General features: G+C 49.1%; 1 protein-coding gene across 8 annotated transcripts in view; it reads right to left on the bottom strand.

The window, feature by feature from the left end:
• The window catches only part of PPARD (peroxisome proliferator activated receptor delta), a 49,240-nt gene that overhangs the window by 12,138 nt on the left and 14,156 nt on the right, over window positions 1-22,946 (bottom strand). For 7 of the 8 annotated variants that reach the window (XR_007774406.1, XR_007774407.1, XR_007774405.1 and 4 more), the window contains 5 exons: window positions 8,802-9,032; window positions 7,605-7,756; window positions 5,815-5,953; window positions 4,051-4,253; window positions 363-813 (listed from right to left, as the gene is read on the bottom strand). Coding sequence is in view for 4 of the 8 variants with exons in the window: in XM_050953050.1 (XP_050809007.1) it covers window positions 363-813; window positions 4,051-4,253; window positions 5,815-5,953; window positions 7,605-7,756; window positions 8,802-8,931 (1,075 nt within the window). In the remaining 4 variants the exon portion in view is untranslated. Of the gene's footprint in view, window positions 1-362; window positions 814-4,050; window positions 4,254-5,814; window positions 5,954-7,604; window positions 7,757-8,801; window positions 9,033-17,030; window positions 17,122-22,946 lie in introns of those variants that run through there. The other variant, XM_050953053.1, reaches the window with a different exon arrangement.

Here is a 22,946-nt window from a genome sequence, read left to right as displayed (position 1 = left end):
GTTCATGGTCCCTAGCCCTGCGTTCAGGTAACTCCCTTCACTGGACATTTTTTTTTTCAGGGAGGGGGCGGGAGGTTCCACCTCCACCTTCCCTGTCTGTTGTCTTTGTTTGTTATGGCCCAACCACACAGTGATGCCAGGGAACACACAGATCTTGGGAGTCACTAGAAGGCTTTGGTTTCAGATGTACGCTATTCTTCCCCCTATTAATCCACTGGTTGCTAGACCCAGGAAGCAGGGCACCCACTCTGGAGTGCACTGCCCCTGTTCCCCAGCAGGGATGACCTCAGACCAACTCTCCCCAACCCACACCCTACGCCCAACCTTCTTAATGTGCGCATGGTTGGTGGGCCCCAACTCACCCCCACACAGGATAATGGCAGCCACGAAGAGAGAGAGGTCGCTGTCGTCCAGCTCCAGGGCATTGAACTTTATGGCAAACTCAAACTTAGGCTCCATGATCTCGCTGAAGGGCTTGCGCAGGCTGCGCAGAAACTCACGTGTGACAAACCCGTTCCCGTTGGCCACCAGAAGCCCGTCCTTGTTCATGATGGAGGCCAGCATGGCGAAGATGGCTTCATGAACCCCGTACTTCAGCAGAGTCACCTGGTCGTTCAGGTAGAGGCCGAGGAAGCTGGGAATGCTCTTGGCGAACTCGGTGAGCTCCCGCACTGTCTCCACCGTGGTGCACTGACAGCGGTAGAAGACGTGGACCCCAATCTCCTTGTATGGAGGGATCCCGTTCACAAGCTGCTTCCAGACCAGCCCCTTTTCTGCCTGCCACAGGGTGTCCATGTCATGGATCACGAACGGCTGCATAGAAGAGAAGAGAACAGTTAGGATCTCTGCAATGGGGACTCGAGCTGCCGGCTGTACCGAGCGACTGCGCTTTTACCTGTCCCTGGTGTGGAAGAAGATCATTCAAAACCCTCCATGTGTCCCCAACCTTCCCTTCCATTTTGTGGCAGATGCAGCTCTGGGCCTCCCAACTGCAAGAAGTCTGTAACTATGCCCTGGAAATCCAGCAGCAAGCACTGCAGAGCAACCAAGGTTGTGTGCTTACTAGCAGGTCACGGGAAGCCTGGAAGCATCAAGGCCTCCATTTCTGATCCTGAAGCCACCTCCACTCCTATTTCATCCGCAGCAAGACTGAGTGCAGTAAAGCTCACCAGACAGTCACCAGATCAGAGACATTAACAGCACATCAGTTGACTGCTGTAGCAAGCTTCCACAAGGCAAGTTTGCATTTTATGCTGCACTGGGCTGCTGCCACCAGAAGCCTGTTGAACTGCAACAGCGAGAGGAGGTCTGCAGCACGTCAGGAAGCTGAGTGCAACTATCACTCCTCTGTCTAAGTTACTTTTAGCCCTGGCTGTTGGAGAAACCTTTGCAGCGTGTCAGGAACCTTGAACGGTGGGAGCATGGTGCTGTACATGAGTCAAGTCAGCAGGGAAAGGAGGAGAAGAGAGTGAATTCCCCAGCTGGTTTCAAATGGAACTGCTGCAGTTCTTTGCAACAGAAGATAGAGTGTTGGTGCAGGGATATAACAACATCTCTGAATGGCAAAGCACTTCTAAACTGGGGGCTTCCCCACAGGGAACCCCACTGCATCCCAATGAACAAGGCTGGGGGGGATCTATCTTAGAAAGACGTTTCCCCAATACAACCCCCCTACCCCCCACCCTGCAAAAAGAAAAAGTAATGAAGAAATTCATCAACAATGTCAAATACTTGATAGGATAGTAGAAATGTGGCGCTGGGAAGGGACCTGGAGAGGTCACCTAGTCCAGGCCCCTGCACTGAGGCAGGAAGAAGTATAGCGAGATGATTCCTGATAGTTACTGTCTTTTTCAGAAAGACATTCCTTTTGGGCATATGCAAACCATTTACTCCTTGGCACCAGGATTCAGATTCTCCAAAAGACGTCAATTGCCAGCAACGGACGTGCTAGAAATCATTAGTGTGAATGCACTTGATATAGTCAGTGTTATTAATTTACCACTGGTTAACCTGTTCTTAAAAACCTCCCAGTGACAGGGATTCCACAACCTCCCTTGAAAGCCTGTCCCAGAGCTTAACTACTCATATTGTTAGTGAGTTTTTCCTACCACATAACCTGAAATTCCACTGCTGCAGATTACTGCTTGTCCTTCAGTGGACAGGGAACAACTGATCCCCATTCTCTTTATAACACCCCTTAACATATCTGAAGACTTATCAGTCTAAGTATGTCACCCCACTTTGTCAACAAACCACTGATAACTACTCTGAGTAGTCTTTCAACCAGGTGTGGACCCCTTTTAGCAATTTCATCTAGATCAGTGGCTCTCAACCTTTCCAGACTCCTGTCCCCCTTTCAAGAGGCTAATTTGCCTTGTGGACCCCCAAGTTTCACCTCACTTAAAAACTACCAGCTTACAAAGTCAGACAAACACGAGAAAGTGTCACAGCCACTAGTACTGAAAAATTGCTGACTTTCTCATTTTTAACCATATAATTATAAAACAAATCGCAACCCCTGGTTGAGAAACACTGATATGGTATATAAAGCAGTATAAACAAGTCATTGTCTGTATGAAATTTTAGTCTGTACTGACTTGCTAGTGCTTTTCATGTAGCCTGTTGTAAGACTAGGCAAATATCTAGATGAGTTGACATATGCAGCCTGGGTATATATAATTGTAAATTGAGGATTAACAGGTTCTTGTCCCAAGATCTAGCCCAGTAAGATTATTGTAAAATCATCATATAATTTGGGAACCCCCGATGTGCACAGGTGCAACACTCACACCATAGGAACTCTCTCTCTCACTACACACACACAAATATATATTTATTAATAATTTAGCAAATACACACACAAACGCAACAAGGCAAATAGAGATAATACAGAAAGTACATTTGGACATCCATACTTACACCCTTATCTCTTTCTCATCACCGTCATCATCCCAGGGACCACCATTCTGGCCCCACCCAAGATCTACATCTCTCCAACCCATCTGCTGCCCCTGGGATGTTACTTTTATAGTCGGTTATGCTGACGCTGCCATGACCAATGCCTATTCAACAGAGGTCCTTATTTGTATTTCCTCCCCTTAAGGTGTCTGTTTTCTATAGGTTAGTATATGTATTTGTTGTCATGGCACCTTTGTGATTGGAGGCTGTGTGTGGAACCTTCCGGATGCTGGTGTCAGCAATGTTCTGTGGGTGGCTGATGTCAGGATTCTGGACAAAATCTCCCCTCTGGCATACCACTTTCAGTTCCCTATAACATATGAGTTACTTAAGTTCATCTATGCCAAAGGTTATAGGCCTCTAGCCTCCTACTGTCTACTAAAGCCAAATCTTACAGGATAAAAGCCTGTAGGTTCCTTGCATTACTACTAAATATAATAAAGCAGGAGGATAAAGCAATGAATATAATACAGGTAAGCTGGCTCACTGGGCTACACATACCCTCCGGAAGGCCTCTGCATACCCTTGGTTGAGAACCACTGATCTAGACCAGGTTTCTCTTGTTCCTTTATGAGAATGACACAGGACTGCATCAAAAGCCTTACTAAAAATCAAGATATCACGTTTACAGATTTCCCCCATCTACTAGACCAAAAACCCCATCAAAGAAGAAAATGAGCTGATTTCGCATGATTCGTTCTTGACAAATCTTTGCTGGCTATTACTTATAACCCTATAATTACTAGGTGCTTACAAACTGATTGTTTCATAATTTGTTCCAAATATCAAAGTTAGGCTGACTGCTCTGTAGTTTCCCGGGTCCTCTTTGTTCCCCTTTTTAATGATATTATATTTGCCCACCTGCAGTCCGCACCCATCCTTCATGAGTTCAAAGACAATTGCTAATGGTTCTGAGATTGCTTCAAGTACCATAGTGTGAAGTTCAGATCCTGCTGACGTGAATACATGTAACTTATCCAAATATTCTTTAACCTGTTCTTTCCCTAGCAACATGCCCTGCCCTGGAAATAAACGCTAGTGCTCAGCGCTGTTATTAGCCCTCTGGTCTGCCCATCTGCGAGGAGCACTCACCGGAGTGCTGCCGGTCTTCCCAGTGAGGATGCCTCTTGCCTTCTTTTTGGTCATGTTGAAGTTTTTCAGGTAGGCATCGTAGATGTGCTTGGAGAAAGCTTTCAGGTCAGCCACCTGTGGGTTCTGGCAGCTGATCTCGCTCGCCGTCAGACCCGCTACCAACTTCCTCTTCTCTGCTTCTGGCATGCGGCCAAAACGAATTGCTGTTACATAACAAAGCGGGCATGATCAACAAGTCCTGGGAGAAACCACAGGAGGCTAGGGATGCTCCTGAGAGCACACATCTGCACTGGCATCAATAACCAACTCCTGACAGTAAGCACTCTGTGCGTACAGGACCCTGGCTCCCATGGGAACCTCTGGTTTAAAGCCTTCAGTGAGACAGAACCACCAAGGCACCATGGTGCAGAGCTCCTCTGGGCTAAGCACTGCCCTAGTGCATCAGTGTGAGGTCATTATAACCTCATGTTCCAATGAAGATTCAGTTTAGGTCTCTAGTGCGAGTTCTCCACTGTGGTAATTTGGGCCTTCAAGAGACAGAGGCCCACTCCTCAGACAGGCACCACTCTTTGTTCAATCAGAGGATTGTTAGGCTTTAAACTACTGTGTTTTGGATAAAAGCACAAGAGCCGTGCACTGTCCGTTCCTATGCACACTACACATTCCAGGAACACAGCAATAAGAGGTAGTTGCTTGGCACTCAGCCCACAGCCCGTGCTGCTATGGACGAATGAGACCAAGGGGAAAGTTGAGGCCAAGCACTGAGTATAGAACAAACTAGACGCCCAGAGCTACAGGCCTGAATCCAGAGACAATTCAGCCCTTAGGATAAAGTGAGTTGCATACAGCACACTGTGTGGGTCCTCTCTGCTGTGAGTCAACTCTGAACTACATGCTGGCCTCCGCACCATTCCCTTTGTGCTGCTCCAGAGATGTGAAGAGTCCCTACGCACAGGAGAACCCTGAGTGGTGTAAAGGGGGCAGAGACAGTTCTTTGCCCCCCACTACTGGTCCCCTCTGACATGGTGGGCATGCTAGGGGTGTGGTTGGGGCAACCTTGAAGCTGCTCTGATTTGCTTCTGGGCTTGAACTGGCCTCCAGCCCCTCTCAGGATAGAAATATAGCAGAAAAGCACTTACACCCACTCATGCCCCTTCCCAGTACATCCAGCATCGCTGAGGCAAACAAGGATCTGGCCCTTTGTGTCCCAGGGAACTTTGAGAGAGCAGAGGATTTGCTCTGGTGGTTTTCTTCCCCCTTCAAAGTTTCCCTGACTCCCTCTACCTCACACCCCACCCCGCTGTGCAGCATTCTGTGCACCCAGCTGCCACTCCCCCCCAGAAGATGCTGCACTGCAGCGCTGTGCATACACAGCCTTTGTGGTGAAAGGCGCTTCAGGAAGGTAAAATACTGTTTGCTATTTTTCCTCTGGATGCCCTTTTGCTCTGTTGTCACTTGAAGGCACCATCGCAGTTGCGTGGCTTCATTCAGGAATGAGACTGCCTCTGTCTGCACCACTGTACAGACCTGGCTGAGGTCTGGCCAGGCAGGACAATTTCTGTTTGCACAAGGGTCTAGTGATTTTGAGCGCTCAGCTTGAGACGTTTTAAAGGGGCACCAATTGTCAGAATGTGCCAGGCACCTGGCCTCTTGAAACCAGGCCCCCCTGCGGTGTCACAATTGGATGCCCCCAATCCTTTCTGATAACATGGGGTACCGCATGCACAATCACCAAGGCTTTCCAGTGCCACCCACGTCCCTCACCATTGTGCGACATGCCCAGCGAGAGGCATTTCTGGAAGCGACAATACTGGCATTTGTTCCGATTCTTCCTCTGGATTTTACAGTTCCGGTCACACTTCTCATATTCCAGCTTCATGCGGATCGTCCGACGGAAGAAACCCTGTGGCCGGTGGGTGGGGAAGTGTGTGGCAGAGGGAGCCAGGAGAGAAAAAAAAAAAGCTTTACTAACAGTGCCTCAGAACAGCATCAGCTGATGCCTGCAAAAAACTGCCTGCGGTGCTCCAGGCTTCGTGCTGCTCTGACCCTCTTAAAGGTTCACTCGGGGTGGAAAGGAGGTACCAGTAGCAAGCAGAAAAGCTGCCAAACAAAGAGACCACTTTCCACTCATTCCTCTTGGAACGAGCAGAGCCTCTATCACAAGGGGGACGATGCAGAAGGCATTGCCGAGGGCAGGGCCGGTGCAACCATTTAGGCGACCGCACTAGGATTTGAGGGGCGCCATTTTCTTCGGCAGTGACTGCGGCGGCCGGCTCTTTGGCTGCCCCGGTCGTCGCTGGCATTTAGGCAGAGAAAGCTGGGGCAGGAGAGCGCAGGAAGGGCCACCTGCAGCAAGTGAGAGGTGGGAGCGGTGCGCAGGGGAACTCCTCGCCCCAGCTCACCCCGCCCCACCTCCTCCCCAAGCACACCTTGGCTTCACTTCTCCTGCCTCCCAGGCTTGCGGCTCCATTCAGCTTAGGCGCCGCAAGCCTAGGAGGCGAGAGAAGTGAAGCAGCCACGGTGTGCTTGGGGAGGAGGCGGGGCAGGGGTGAACTGCTTCACTTCTCCCACCTCCATGCTGGCAGCGCCAATCAGCTTATGCGCCGCCAGCCTGGGAGGCAGGAGAAGTGAAGCAGTCACGGCGTGCTCGGGGTGCACATGCGCAGAGCAGGGGTGAGCTGGGGCAGGGGGGGTGCCTCAGGGGAGAGGGTGGGGAGCTGCCACAAGGGGGGCATCTCAGGGCAGAGGGGGGGAGCTGCCGCAGGGGGGCACTTCAGGGCAGGGAAGTGGGGTGGGAGGGAGGGCGCAAGGTGGAAATTTTGCCTAGGGCGCGAAACATCCTTGCACCAGCCCTGGCCGAGGGCCAGGGAAGGCCTTGCTGTTATGTACACAAGCTGAGAAACCAGGTGGTTGCAATACCACACGGAGCCAGCAGGGAGAGACCAAAAAACAAGTTCTAACTTCCCAACTCCCTCGCTGTCGACTCCAGCATTTGCTAGCCCTGAGGAATGTTTGGCAGGACCCAGGAGCTTGCTAATGCAGCCCCTCCAGCATCTGCTGTGGGGGAAGGAATTTTATAGCCTCATTCAAGCAAGGGCCGCATGCTCACAGGGTGATAAGAACACAGGTCCACTGCTGGCTTGCAGCAGAGATCAGCCAAGGAGCCTCTTTAGAAGCAAGGCTGGTGGTCCCGGAGTTTTGCTATGTGAAACGCAGTGAGGGAGAAGAACAGAGCTATGTTGCTGTGCAGCTGGGAAAGGCACTTGCCCTGCGGAGCTCAACTCCTGCACGACGTAGGATCCCCCCTCCCCCCCGCAGCTCCTGCCTCTTCCAAGACAGAGCCTCTGCCCTTTCTGTTACTGTCTGTCGTTCCACTTCCCCACAATCATGATCCATTAACACCACAGACCCACAGAGTTAAGCCAAGATCAGATGCCCAGGCTATCAGGAACTCAGTGAGTTTCAGTTTTAGTTCTCCAGGGTATCAGAGAAGGGCCCAAAGCCTGGCTCTGATGCCTTTGCAATGGACAGTGTCTATTGCATGCACTCCGTACCTTGCAGCCCTCGCATGCATGCACTCCGTAATGAAATCCTGATGCTATATCCCCACAGACCCTGCATTCCACATTTAGACTTGCAGCAGATGTCTCCTCGCAGCCCATCTGGAGTTGGTCCGATAGGGATGGAGAAGAGCTCTGGGAGAGGTCTAAAGGGATACAAAGAGGAAACGGAAAAAGGTGTTTCTAGGCTGAAGCAGCATGCATGTGGGCATTTAACAGTCCTACAGAAGAGTGATTGAACAGAGAAGATCGCACCTCTTCTCCAGGTCATCAGAAGCCAAGACAGAAGCACTCTACGGGTCAAGCTACTGGCTTCTGCACATTATTGATGGGAAACAAGAGTTTTCATATTGTAACAATTTCATTTATTTACATTGTTTTCTTCCTTTTGGCATTTGGATTCAGGCTGGACAATGAACCCCAATGGGTAAATTCCATATTCCCAGTTCTTAGGCAGTAGCCCAATGCTGTTGTGCTGGGCTCCTCAGGACTGCAGGGGAAAGATTTAAGCAACAACAAAATATTTGCTTCACAGCAAGCTTTCCCTCCTGCCACTAAAACCCACATACTAAATTCTGGGCCTAAAATTACTTGAGTGTCCCTTTAATTTTTGTCTTCTGACTCTCAGTGAATGGCTGAGCAGAGCGAATCACCTTCCTTTTAGTGAAATGATTAAGGCTTTCAGGAGCTTGGCTGCCAATGAATCAGTTCAGAAGAAAAGATTAAAACAAGCCAGACTCCATTCACATGCAAGTCCCTGTGCAGCTCAGCACATAGGAACAGACCAGTGTCCGGAACATCTGGCAGGAGCCAACAGCTGCTGCTTCAGAGGGAGGCAAGCTTCCTGCAGCCCTTCATTCACATCACTGTCCATGGGGCAGAAAATTCCTTCCTTACTTGAGACAAGCTGTGGCACAGGGCAAGATTCCTCTCACTAAGCTAAAAATTCTATTCTTAGTTATACAAACATCTGGTCACTTTCCGCCTCTTTGAGCGCTCTCGGCTGAAAGCCTGGAGCTATGGAACTTAGTCCCGACAGGGCTGTACCACTCTGGCTCCCCTGCACGCTGCAAGATTGGTTTCTTTATGCAGGCATTTTCCTTTGGAAAAATGGTTTCCATCCTGTTAAGCCAGCATCCATTGTTCATTGGATACACCTGCTTGATGCCCAGCTGCACCCTTCCCACTTACCTGTATAGCTGCTAGAAGGCAGCGAACAATCTGGTCCTCCACTTGGATCTGAGGTTTCACCTGCTGCTATCACTGCCTCTTCCTTTTCCTCCGTCTTGACTTCAAGTACTTCCTTCTGTAGCTGTTCCATAACTGATCACCCCTCAGTGCCAAGACTGCAGCCCCTGTCATAGCTCTGGCATCATCCGCGTCTGTCCGGAGATGGACCCCTACCGGGCTGTTCCTGCTAGCCTATGGGAAAGATGGGGAAATAGAGGTTATCAGCAGCTTTTGTGCTGAGCTTGTACACCACTGGCACTTTATCACACAGCAGCCGAGAAGGAGAGAGAGGGACTATAACCCTGCTAGTCCCACACTGGCTTCTATGTCTATCCAGAAAAGGAAGCACGGCTTTTGGCAGGTTATTGCTGTGGCCAAGACACCTACTTCCTCCTTCAAAAGATGCTTCTCTCTCTCTCTCCATACCCTGATTTTTACCAGCTTCCAGTACAAACAATCCATTTTCATGTAGTTCATTCAGAAAGCGCTGATTTTTTCCATTCTAAAATCCACACTAAGTCATCTAGGTCAGTCCCCATTTAGAGCCCAATAGATGCAAGGATCCAGACTGCATGCCGACCCAGAGGTAACTCACACTGCAACACAGCAGAGGGGACCGGAGCCCAAGATGCTGGCCCCGTCCCTCCATTTGCAGAGCTGCAGGTACAAGGAATGTCCCACTATAATTCAGAGTCGGAGGGTCTGATGTCACAAGGAAGCTACCACTGTTGGTGGCTAAGGAGCTGTAGCTAATCACTTTCCGTTGGAAAAACGATAGTGTGATGAGGGTGAGAGAAGAAAGGGGAAAGTAAACCAGAATCCTTCAGGGTAATTATACATTTGTTGGTCTGTACATCTGCCCAAATCAGGCACGAGAATAGGCCAGAGCAATCCACGTTTCTGCAGAATCCTATCCAAAGCTGCAGGGCAGAAGCTGGGCATATCATCACGTTGGGTCTTTCCAGAACAACATTGTGGAAGCTGGGGACAGACAGCAGCCAAGATGGAGGAATTACACCGGAGCTACTGCCTAGTTTGTTAATATTTACAGGCAGGCGCAAACACAGATGAGGCCGGAGGAGAATAGGAAGGCGTACAATAGATCACCACTACTCTGGATTATATTGCACTTTCCTTCCAAGGCTCTCAAAACACTTCACAGGGGAAGGCCAGGCTCACGAATCCCATTTAACAGAGACTGAAACTGAGGCATGGAGAAATGCAGCGACTTGCCCAGGGAGCTTGTGGCAGGGCTGGGAATTCCATGCCCTGTCCACTGAACCACAAGGTCTGTCTGAACATATTATATTCCACTCATTAGGCCTGATCCTTCCACACCCACTAAACTGACAGCTTTAATGAAGTTACTAGGAGAGGAACAGGGAAACAAATGTTGCGCCCCATGCAACAGACACTGCCAGACAAAGGCTGAATGCAATAGCACTAAACCCAGTGGCTGGCTAGATACTGCAGGTCTCTCTGCTGACTACTTGCTAGGGTGACAGCCTCCTGTGGGTCTCTGGGATCACACTGGTTTCAATCATGCTGCAAGAAGTTACAGCATTGCTATGGCTGCATGTTTCTTTTTATTCCTTTATGTTGTAACTAGCCCCCCTTGCTCTGCCAAAAATCAGTCATTTAAATAGTTTCCTATTGCTCCATGCAGCTGCCGAGCCGCACTCCACCACAAAGTCTAATAGCGACAAAATCTGCTGTACAGTCCAGCTAGTGTCTTAATCGCGGTCTTCCTTTGGGAGGATTAGCAAACTAGCCTCTTGCCTCCCCTTCCCTCTGACGCCACCATCTCCTCCCCAAGACACTCTGGGGCAAGGGCTAAGATTTCCTTTAGTCACATAAATCTCATAGTCACAGAAGTTATACAGAGAGTAAGTCAGATACCTCTTCCATCGCCAGCCCAGTAGCTAAGGTGTGGATACTTTGCCCCCTTGGCTAGGCAGGTTTTTAACAGCTGTGCACAAACACCACTCCCCATCTCTTGTCAAGTGCTAGATTCAAAGTCAAAACCAACTCGAGCCCTGACGGTTCAGGACATAGGCTCCATATCCCAAATGCATTCACCCTCCAGCCCAGGTCAGCATTGACAGGGTACATCTACGTTGCAATCAAAGCTTCATGCAAGGGCCATGGCTAACCTGGGACAACTGACTTGGGCTGTGGGGCTGGAGCTCGGGCTTGGAGACCCAATGAGGGGGCAGAGTCCCAGAGCCCGGGCTCTAGCCTGAGCGGCTACACAGTGAGTCAATGGACCCACATTCAGAGACTCAGTGTCACCGGTTTCTTATTGCAGCATAGGCGCACCCACAGAGGCCTGGTCTACCTGAAAAGTTGCACCGTTCAACTAAGGTGTCCTTTTCAAACCGACTGTGTTACACTGGTACGACTCAGGATGTAGGCTCTCCCAAGTCAATCAAAACCTTACCTCAGGTTGGCCTGAATGGGTAACTTTACATGCATAAGTTAAACCATAGAATCATCTACATCCATTAAAGTGTCCCCAGGGGGCTTCGCATCACTTGAACTACATTGGTTTTTAACCCCATTCAAGTTAAACCTGTGCTACTCTGGTGCACTGGCAAGCCCTGAAAGTGGGCTATCATCTGCTGGCAGCAGGGTGGCCTCCAGGAAGTGAGCTGGTGGATCTCAGCCCAGGTCCTAGATGGCCGGCCCACAAAGGCCCATCACTGGAATTGGCACTAATCAGCCCCCCTTCCCGAGAGCTTTGGCAGAGAAGCCTAGACAGACCATTGAGCCTGAACCTCCCCTTCCCTGCAGCAGTGATCCTCCCAGAGCAGAATCAGACACACTGGCAGGGCAGTAGAAGCAAAACTTGCCCTGACACTGCCTATGCTGTATATGGTCCATGCTGTCATTGCCTTGGGCATATTATTCATTTGGAGGAAGGAAACAAAACAGTCCTGTCCTCACCCTCCTTCTGCTAGTCCTCTTAGCTCACCGCATCCCACATGCCTGGGAGATGTGCCTATGTCCATGAACACTACCCTTCTTCCACTGCTGGAGCACTTAGATTGCATCCCAGTCCTTTTATTTACATGGGAGCTTGCAGCACAGGGCAGGTCACAGCTCACGTGCAAGGAGAAAGTTCTGCGAGACAGAGAAAGCCCAAGATGGTGTTGAGAGATCACAAGTCAAACTAGAGCATGAAGGCAAATGCACATCAAGCTCTATGTCCGAATCACGTAGAGAGCCAGCACTTGGAGCACAAGTCCCAGACCCTACAGAGCCTGTTCAGTGAGAGTTCCCCATATCTATGAGTTGCAAGACCCTGAAGGCAGGAGAGCTTTGATTGCAAAGTCTGAACTCTCCCTCCCCAGGGATTTAGTACTATGCACTGATACATTTCAAGCGTCTGGGCAAGGTACATTCCAGGCTCCTGGTGAGCCTAACTACCCTGTTTTCGTTTCCAGTGGAGCCAGGCAGAGAGGCAGAATACTGTACAGTCTTAAACAAGTGTAGAGAGCTCCCTTTCAGTGCCTCCTCAAGAATACTGAGGGATCATTCACATGCGGTGTTATTGTTGGCACACCCGCCTGGTAGGATGTGGTACACGCGGAGGGAAAACTATTCACCGTAGTGTGTGTGTAAGGAGCTGAATTGTTTTTTTTTTTTTTTTAATACCTATCTCTCTCTCCACACACATTATATATATATATACACACACACACACACACACCCCTCCCCCCAAAATCTATTCATCTATAAATGAATGCACAAGCTTCAGGAAAATCCTGTTGCCTGGAACATCTGGTGAGGGGCTGGGAGGAAAAGTCTGTGCAGGAGAAGCAAATAGTCTGCAGTGGAACCCAAACCCAAGCACATTGTTCAGCCTCTGATTAGCTACCTTTTGTCTCTGGGATCCATATGGGAGGGCAAGCATAGAGGACTTATTTTAAACCGAGTGTCTATGTAGTTCCCATTAGCTTCATCATCTTCACAGTACGCTGCCATTGGAATAACACTGCCACATTCCTCCAGATGGATTTTAGGCGTGCAGTAATTCACACCTTCTGGCAGGCTGTAAAATAATACTGTACGTGACTGACAGCTGGCTGCTCTGGGTAGGCATTGCCTAGAGTCTGAATCAGGGACAGCATCGTCTTCACCCATTGCTTTAAGTGGCCCAGTTTTGCCTAGAGCAACACAGGCCAGGCTCATTTCCTGGAGGTTTCGGGGGGTGAATGTTAGGATAGTGAAAGGGGTTGAACTGACAAGCCTGAAGTCCACTATTTAACCACAGCACAGGAAACGCAGAGAGAACGATATTACAAGCTTCACCCCACATTGCTTCTCTACAGGACTTTGCATCTGGGAGGGACACCATCTCTTTAGGTTTGAAGATAGATCAGTCTCCACAGCCCATGCTGTTCTTGGTCTCTCTGCCGCCAATTAATGCCAGTTGCAATGGCAGCTTTTGTAAGATGGACCCAGCCCCTGAGACCCATGAAACCATTTTCATAAAGGCCACGGATGAGCTGAGAATAATTTTTGGTCATTATCAGTCAGGGCTGGATATGAACGCCCAGTCTAGAGGTGAAACGTATGGGGAAGTTGTAAATTATTCCCAGTAATGTGCTTAGTGATCTAAGACAACCTGGTTTCTAGGCCCCACTCTGCCAATAACCTGCTGTGTGACTTTGGGATGTCACTTCTCTTCTCTATGCCTCATGTCCTCAATCTGTAAAATGGGTCCAACGTTCCTGCCCCACACCCTGAAGAGTGCTTTGACATTCATATAGACTGAGAATGCCTATATGAGTGTTATGTAATATTATGGTATTATTATAGCCCATCAGCAAAAGCCAGGAGCTCTTTAACCTAATCAGTGGAAGTGCCACAGAATTATTTATACTCCTGTATTTTCTCGTCGTCCTTTCCCTGCATTCTAAACAATTACCGAGGGAGATAAAAATAGAGATTAATTTCTTACTGGAAGGAGGATGCACTTAAGAACCTCAGCAATTTCACTGGCTGAAAGTAAAGCCAAACAGCATCCAAAGGAAAGCTAACGCGGTAAGTAGGAAAGCAGCTGTTAACAGAGAAGCAATCAATACAGAGTGACGGAAGTGGAGGGGAGCAGGGGCAGATAGAGAGAGCTGTGAAACGTTTTGAATGATCGGCGCGCAGAGCACAACAACGTAGAAAAACCGACTTCTACATGGCTGTGCGGTTAGTGGGGGACTGGCTGCTTGGTGGCCTCTATGAAATGAACTGGTGAGGCTCAGGCTAGTGATAGAGAAGGTTGGCCTACTGGTTGGGATGCTACCCTGGGACTCCGGGAACCCTGGTTTAATTCTCTGCTCCACCACAGACTCTCTTTGTGACCTTGGGCAAGTCCCTCTTAGGGTATACATCTACACTGCAACAACACACCTGTGGCTGGCCAATGTCAGCTGACTCAGGCTGACCCTCCTCCATGGTGGGGTTCCAGGGCTCAAGCTCCAACCTAAACATCTACGCTGCAATTTTATACCTCTGCAGCCGGAGCCCAAGTCAGCTGACATTGGCCAGCCCTGGGTGTTTTGCTGCAGTGTAGACATACCCTGAGTGTCTTTGTGCCTCAGTTCCCCATCTGTACAACAGGGATAATAGCACTGCCCTGCCTCACAGGGGTGTGATGAGGATAAAGAAAGACTTGGATTACATAGTTCCCAGGGGATTATGTCCACATCACACAGCTTAGATGGCTAACTAACCATCAAGATGCTGAAGTCCCCTTTCATCTCTAGAGATGGTGCAACAAAAACCAGAGGTCATGTGTTAGCGTGGGCAGCTTGCTGTGCCGCTGCCTATACTGTACCTGTATCCCACTGATGGCACTCTGACCATGGGACATTCCCACTAAGTAGAAGCCACAGCATCCAATCCGTTAAGGAAGAGGTTGCTTCATTAAAATATTTAAGCGTGTTCGTCACAAGTGGCTTAAGAAACAAACATGATGATGCTTCAAAAGCTGCCTCCACACTGCACAGGTGCCCAGAGCTTGCCCTGCTCAGACGATTCACATTCGGTATGTGGTGTTGATTACACAGGGCCTAATCTTAATAATCTTTTACTCCTTCCATGGAATAACCTCCCAAGGGAGGGGGTAAAATCCACAGAGTTCTCACTTATTTGAGCAACAGAAAACTTGAGGTAAATTCTTTGGAGCAGGGACAGTCATTTTCTACGTTTGTACAGCCCCTAACATAATGGGGCCCCAATCCCAATCAAGGTCCCTAAGCACTACTACACAAACCACAAATCCCCTTTCAATTGCCTCTCCATCCAGCTTTACAGAATCACAGCCCAATTTTTTCCTAGATGCAGGTACCTTACGTAGAACACCCAAATAAGTCACCTGATTTTCAGAGGTGCTGAGCAGCCATGAGTCCCAGTGCAGGTGCTTGGCATCTCTGAAGACTCAGGTCACTTTTATTTAGGTACCTACATACAGATTTAGATGCCTAACTTTAGGCACTCAAATTTGAAAGGTTCAGGCACAAGGTTTGAAGTTCCATGCAAAAAATGCCAAAGTCTGCTTAAATTAAATTGAGAAAAGTAGCAAGCTTCTCGATTTCTCAGAGCACTGGAATCTTTCACCGCACACCGAAAGTTAATTTGCAGCCTTAATACCCAGCAAGCTGATGACAATTGTTTCCATCTCCAAAGATGTTTTCTGTAGACGGTCCCATGGCAGTAGGACAATCAGAATGAAATCCTAATCCACAATCCCTTCAAAGCACAAAGGATGGTGTTGGCTGATAGGACTGTTGGTTTAGGATTACAAAGATTATAAACAAATAAAATCTAGTTACTCCCCCACATCTTCCAGATTCTTTCCAGCACAAGTTACTCTCTCCAAGAACTGCAGTTTAGGTTCAGGCTTTGAGGAAGTTTTACCTGGCTTCAGTGCAACACAGAAACCGGACCTCTCTTCCGCTTCCCTGCCTGGATGGAGACGAGTGCCACATCAACAGCTCACTTCTGCAACACTGATACTTTATCATGCTTTTCACCGCCCAGGCTAAGTAGGGAACCTGTAACAGCTTGGTCATCCCCTGACCAGATCCCTTGGGTTTGTTTATTCCCAGGGGGAAGGATTAAAGCCAGGGAGAAAGTTACATACAACGGACACCCAGTCAAGCTAGTGTCTGTCTAGCTTCTGAGCACGCAGAGCACAACCGGAAAGAACTTGGGGGGTGGGAGGTGATAAGGCGGGGCCCTAATATGCTCCCATTGCAGTATCACGACCAGCAGATGGGGATTCTAGGCCTGGGAGGTGGGTATGGTACAGTCGGGGGAAGATTCCCCTCCATGAGAACAAACCCATTTTACATAAAAAACTACACAAGGGCACGGTACTAAAATGGGGGGCGGGGGTTATGAGAAGGTCACATAGACTCCTTCTTAATCTTCCCTGAGCCTCTCTGGGAAATCAGACTCCTCTTAAAGCTGTTTCTTAGCCTGTGGGATGAGGTGGGGGGGGGGCACAAACCCACAGTTAAAATAGCAAAGGGTGAGAAAGTCACATGACTCCTGATCTGCCACGCCTCTCCCCCCCACCCCACAAATTCAAATATGCTCCTGTAGCTGTAGTTGAAGCAGCATGTGGATTCTGAAAAGCCACCCACCCTCTCTCCCTGTTTTCACAGCAGCCCCTGAAGCAGTCAGCTACAGGAGCACCTCCTATTTGTACAAGGCTGCGGGCTCAAGTACAAGCCTGCTGACCCACGGGTCTCTCCTGAGCTCTTGCAGCTCTCAACTAAGCTGCAACAGCGCATGCAAACTCACCCATGGACCCCCCTATGACACTGCAAACAGTACAGGGCAAGGAGAGGGAGGCACAAGACAAAAGGGTAAATCAGGGGGCAAACCGAGGAAACAAACAAACATAGGAACAGGGAACAGAGCCAGGTAACGGGAGAGTAAATGTGCAGAAAGACAGCCTGATGCAGCTGTGCCCACGGCATGGAACGCAGGGAACAGACGCTGATGCACAGCTGGCCACCCATCAAAGGGGGGCTCCACCTCCAAAGAGTAATAAGCTATTCAGAAAGGTCTGAGGGGGCTCCAATGTAGAGGAAGCAGTTTCCAATACCCAGAGTGAAATCCTGACCCTGCTGTAGTGAACGGCAAAACTGTCATTGACTTGAAACTGGATTAAGCTCTCACCTCGGTAGTTAGTAATTGCAGCTCACAAACGTGGGCTTAAGGCTAGTCCCAGTTCACTAGCATCCAGATCTTGTGGCTAGGTTCACAGTAGCTGGAAGTTCAATGAGGAAGTGCCCATGTCACTTGTGTCCTAGCGTAGGAGGAAGAATTGAGTGACGTCCAAGTTTCTTTCCAACAGTAAACCAATAAATAAGCTGCAAGTCATAATGAGAAAGGTACATGCATACAGGCACGTACATATAAAGTGTTGGAAGCCAGAGGGTCGACGGACATAGCGACGGGGGCAAGGAAGGGCTACTAATAATGACGTCATCTGAAAATTTAAAAGACAATTAATGACTCAGGTCCTCCCAATACCGTTTTGTTGCTGATGAACTCGATCAACAGGCAATTTCTCTGCACTCACTGAGGCAGACCCCAACACAAACAAGTTTCCATCCAGGAGGGTAAGCCTAAAGGTGTGTGCATTTATTTTAAATTCAGACATTTACAGAATGCATACCTAAGTTAGATGCAATGCCTAGCAAGTCACCCTGTTACTGCTTTTCATGTCAGAGCCAAGTCCCTCCTTATCCCCATTCCCCACAGATGTGGGACTCCAGTCACAGTCTGGTGACAACGTCAGACCCAAACCTCCTCCTGCAGGGTAGCAGAGCCAGCAGGAAAGCTCCCCTTCTCCAGCAGAGATTTCCTTCCACGAGACTAAGGAGCAACCCAGGAGTTATATGATGAATTTGTGTTTAAAATGGAAGCCAACCAGTGCTGGGCACTTTTGTTTATCTGAATCAAACAAAACCCGTTAGCAAGATCCCACACAGGGTCATAAAGAGCTCATGTGTACTTAGATCGTAAGCTCTCTGGGGGCAGAGGCCACCTCTGTCTGCACACAACCAAGCACAGTGGGGCCTTGGTCCAGGACTGGGGCTTTGAGGTGCTAGGATAAGACAATAACTACACACGTAGTGTGTGTCATTTGGTTTTTCTGAAATGTCTATAAGACAGCTGTTTCTGCAACACATGGCACGTACTGAGTCCATAATGGCATGTGGTGGAATAAAAAGGGTTTGGCTGGCACTCGTTAATGATGATTTGAAGTCCACTGAATAAGGTGCCTATCCCAGGCTGATAAAACCTTTACACCATGCTAACATGTCCTGCCTCTCTGCACACAGAGTTGTAAAAACCAAATAAACAAACTCCCTTAAGCTAACAGGGTGACTCAGGACAGGTAACTAAGGTGCAAACACAAAACTGCTGTATGTTGGCTTTCAGTCCCGAAAGCCCAGAACACCACCTTCGTTATCTAATGAATTCTCAGCAGAGTCTAGCATGTTTCACCCCTTTCACCTGCTTGGAAGTCACTGGCATGCAAGCTGCACATTGCAACAGAGGGAACTCGAGTAGCAGTCACTAGAACTGTTCCTTCCATCAGCATTTCTATTATACAGCCCTCTCTAGAGCCGAAGCTTACTTGGCATGCCAAGTTTTCAGTCTTTAAAAGAATCTGTTGGGACATTTTAAGTTGTAAGAGCCAAGTTACTCTAGTTTTGAGTGTTTTCTCTTGCTCATACCACCACTGATATTTAAAAAGAACGGACTGGACATGACAAGCGGCTGAAAATCTGCAATGAACTTTGTTGTACAAGCACAAACATTGTAAACTGCTGACATCTCCACCCTACCAATGGCAGCATAACATACTAGGAGGTTGCTGGCGTCTCCCCCCATCCAAATGTAGCCCATCAAGAAAAATAATTCTTTACATTCATATGGTGTTTTTTCTTGAGGGAATCTCAAAGCAATTTACAAACATTACGGAAGTGAGTTTCACCAGACCTCTGGGAAGTAGGTCAGCATTATCCCCATCTGATAGATGGGCAGATCGGTGCACAGAAAGGTTAATGGTCTATTGTTCAGAGGCCCCAAGCATCGATAACTCTCACGGATTTCAATGAGTGCCATGGGTGCTCAGTGCCTTTTCAAAGAAATCCCCGCATGTGACTTGCGCAAGTCTGAGTAAGCTGGCAGAGCTAGAACTCAGGAAATTCCCAACTCCCTGCTCCAAGCTTTTTCTGGAGTTTACACCATGCACTAACAGCTGATATTTGAGCCCCAGCCCGCAATGCTCAGTCACCTGTTCCAATTACCAGACAACACCGTCTCTGCAGAAATCCAACTATGTGTACAAGAGAGATTTGTGCCAGAAATCTCCACACCCGTCTCCCTTTAATGTTACTGTAAAAAGGAAAAAAACCCAAACAAATTCCAAAAACATGCAGCATTTGTCACATGCTCAGCTAATGAGGAGAATCAGCAGCAGAGTTCTCACTCTGCCCTTAACTCGCTACACTTACGCCCAGATGTCGAAGGGGTTTCAGAAGAGCACGTGAGTTTGTGTTCGAATCTGTTCCTCTGCAGACGGCGACCACCAGTGCAATCTGCCAAGAGCGCATACAGACTGGGGAGGGGTCGAAGAAACTGCAAAGTCACTTCTCCATCCACAAGTGCACTCAAGTTCTTTGACCTTCTCCCCAGTACAGCTTTATGATACGTTTATATCTGGTTGTCGTGAAGCACGAGCCCAGACAGGAAGAAGCAGGAAGCTGCCTACATTGCAATGATCATGTTACTGTCAATTATTAAGACACATTTGATGATGGGGCATGGGAAGCTTTCCTCACTCGTCCAGAGCAGATACTCCCCAGAATGAGTCACAGACCTGATGTATGTTTTGCTTTATTTTATTTAAATTCACCCACTTCCTGAAAGACTTCTTTGAAAAGTTGTGAAACACACTGGACCCTCTCCTCCTTCACAGTGGTATGGTACTGACATGGGCACCAAGGCCCTGACACTGCATTTCCCTCTAGGCTGAGAGAAGCTAGTGGACAGGTTCCTGAAAGGGCTCTTTGCTCTCTGCTCTTGAATGAGTTTCCTGGGCTGGCAGGAGGAGAGAGAAGACTTCTTGGACCCACGATCCCAGACACGAGAAACACATTCCACCGCACTGCTTGCCAGAAATTACTTTTTTGCCTTGTGGTTAGAAGAGCCTTGGCAGTCCAAGCATTCCCTCGGTACAGCCAAGGCTAGAAGTCCCCACTGCAATTGTGAAATCATAATAAATTAACCGTAGGGAGGGGTAATGTAGGAGTATAAAGTACTGTGAGAACCTGAGACGGCGGTTACTAGAAAAGTCTAGTATTTCCCCTCGTCCATCTCTAAACACTTTCCAGTCAATAACAAACTGAGCTTCACAACACCCCTGTTACAAAGAGTGGTATCAGAGGGGCATTGTGGGTGAATGAAGCAAGCCAAAAGTGAGAAATCCAGCACTTCCAAATTCTTATCCAACTTCTTGCTACATGGGCTCAAAAGCAAGTCACTTCACTTCACTTGTGTGTGTGTGAAGAGTGAGGATAATGCTGCTCCGCTGCGGAGAGGGGAGGGTTAGTTAATAGTGGCATAGTTTTGAAAGTGCAAGGGGGTAAATCATTTCCAAATCGTTGTAGACAGCAACGCCAGCAACACAGTCTCCTCCCTCTTTATAAACAGAGAGTAGTGTTTCTTGGGCCACTGTTAGCAGTTATACAGTTTCAATAGTAGCCTCGCTGCTTCTTGTATTTGTGCTTGACAACATTGCTTACAATGAGGAGCGTGACCACATGAGCAGTCAGCGCGAAAGGGGTGGGAGGGAAAGTTTGGGCAGTTCTGTCTTGGTGGAACAGAGACTGAATATCCAGAATAAGAGAGGCATTGCCAAGGAGAGGCGTTTGACTAGAACAGCGGTTCTCAACTGGGGACCCATGGCCCATTCAAGGGGGCCACAGGGCCCTGCAACTGAAATCTTAATCTCCGGTGCCCCCCACAGGGCTGAAGCCCCAAGACCTGGTTTGCCTTGTGGGGCAGAAGCCCTGAGCCCATGGGCAGTGTCGGGGACATGGAGGGCATCCCTCCCCTCCTGTCCCATCACCAAAATGCCAGTGCAAGATCATGGCAGTCCCAGGGACAGCTCCACCCCGCCATCTCCTCTCCCGTCCCCTGGCCAGATCGGAGGTTGAAGCAGGAGCTGGGCAGCACGGGGAAGCTGTTGCTCTGGCTGGTGTCATGGAGCAGACAGCAGCAGTGTGCCCTCCTCTCCTGCTAGTGCCTAAGGTTAAAGCTGCTCCTCAGCTCCCGGCCCCCTGTGCTCCCGCAGAGGCAACCAGTAAGAATCCCTTTGGGTTGGGAGATCCAGCTCTGTGGCTGGCAGGCCCCTCTGGGAACAGGGACCGCAGGGGAATCCTCCCAGCGCACAGCCCTTAATAACCCTCTCCCTACACCCTGAGCTATCCCCGTGACTGCACACAGCCCCTAACTACCCCCTCCCTGCACCCTAAGCTGTTTTCAAACTCTCTGAGCTAAGCACCTTTGAGTTATAGTTTTTGGTTGCGCGCCTCCTCTCCTCCCCGCCCCAATACAGAGACTGGGTGGCCTGCTGAGGTGAGCCGGGGTGGAGGTGGCACTCCCTCCCTGGACCCCGCCACCCAGAGGTGGCTCAAGCCCCATTGGCCCCTGTCCTCACCCCCCCCCCCCACCCCAATAGAAGTCAAACTACACCTATGTCCAAGGCCCCTACCCGAGGCCCCACTGGGCCCTGGAGTTTTTACAGCATGTTGAGGGGGGCCTCAGAGAGAAAAGGGCTGAGAACCCCTGGACTAGCGGCACCAAGGTTCTTCACAGTGTTTGAAAATAAAGAGTAATATCAATGTTGTAGAAGATCTTAATTAACTGTGCTGATGGCACAGTCCCCTAGTAATTCCATGGCATGGTCAGGCAGCTCCTGTCTAGTCAGAGGTGCCGGAACGCACAGGCAGCCAAGTGATCCAGCCGGTTGCACAGTCTCTCCAGTGCTTCCTATTCGTTCAACCAACTACAGCGCTAGCAGCGAGGCAGAGAACTTCTCTACAGCCTCTGTTGACAAACTGACGTACACCCCACACTGCGTATGACCAACAGTGTTAGTCAGCGAGTCAAAAAAAGCAACATGCCCTCCCCGCTGGACTCGATGACGACTTAGGCAATACGGAACTGAGCTCACTGTCACAGGGCTAGCGGCCCACAGAGCTCCCAGTGACAGCAGTTTTACAACACCCTCAAGAATAAGACATTCACAACTTTATACGTAGCACTTTGCAAATGTCGATGAGCCCTCCTCTCACTCCTAAGAAGGGGGAAAGGGGAGCATGATACAGAAACCTTCAGTGATTTGCCTCTAGAGGCTACAGAAGGTGTTAGTGTGAGCAATGGGATTAGAATTCACGGGTTCCTGATTCCCAGCCCTCTGCTTAGACCACTAGACAAAGGCAAGCCTCTGCCTCTCCTTCACCTAACCACATAACCCCCCAGCCCCAATTATAATGATATTTCACATTTATGGTGTTTTTTACATATTTAAAGTGCTTTACAAATTTTAGCAGCCATACTTTAAGATATGTCCTCTTTGAGAGGGCAACAATGAGACCTGTTGAGGACCATATGCCTGCCTCTTCCTAAAGTCTTAGGAGAGGTGAAAGGAAGAGGGGGTGCTAAGGGGCTCCAGGAATGCAACAAAACTGGTATTTTGAACCAAACAAACTTTCTGAAGTTCCTGCAGGCCCCTCATGTGTTAATCCGAGGCACTGGCTTGCTTACAATCCTCTTGTCCTCACAGATCTGAACGGACCCCACGGAAGGATCTGGTTTCAAGATCAGTAATTATAGAACAAGACAGAGAGGCATTAGTAAGCAAAGCCGCAACATTTCTTGAGGCAAACAGGGGATTCAGAGCATGACGAGCGCAGCAAGTTGAATGGAAAAGCTGGGGAGTGATGAGTGAAAGATTGCCATGCGAGGTACCACAGTTAGGGTCGGACTTAGAGCACTGCCCTCGCTAACTCA

The sequence above is a fragment of the Gopherus flavomarginatus genome, chromosome 5, assembly GCF_025201925.1.
Source record: "Gopherus flavomarginatus isolate rGopFla2 chromosome 5, rGopFla2.mat.asm, whole genome shotgun sequence".
NCBI classification, from domain to species: domain Eukaryota; kingdom Metazoa; phylum Chordata; order Testudines; family Testudinidae; genus Gopherus; species Gopherus flavomarginatus.
The sequence above is the reverse complement of the archived record's forward strand: the minus strand, read 5'-3'. Positions and strand labels throughout refer to the sequence as shown.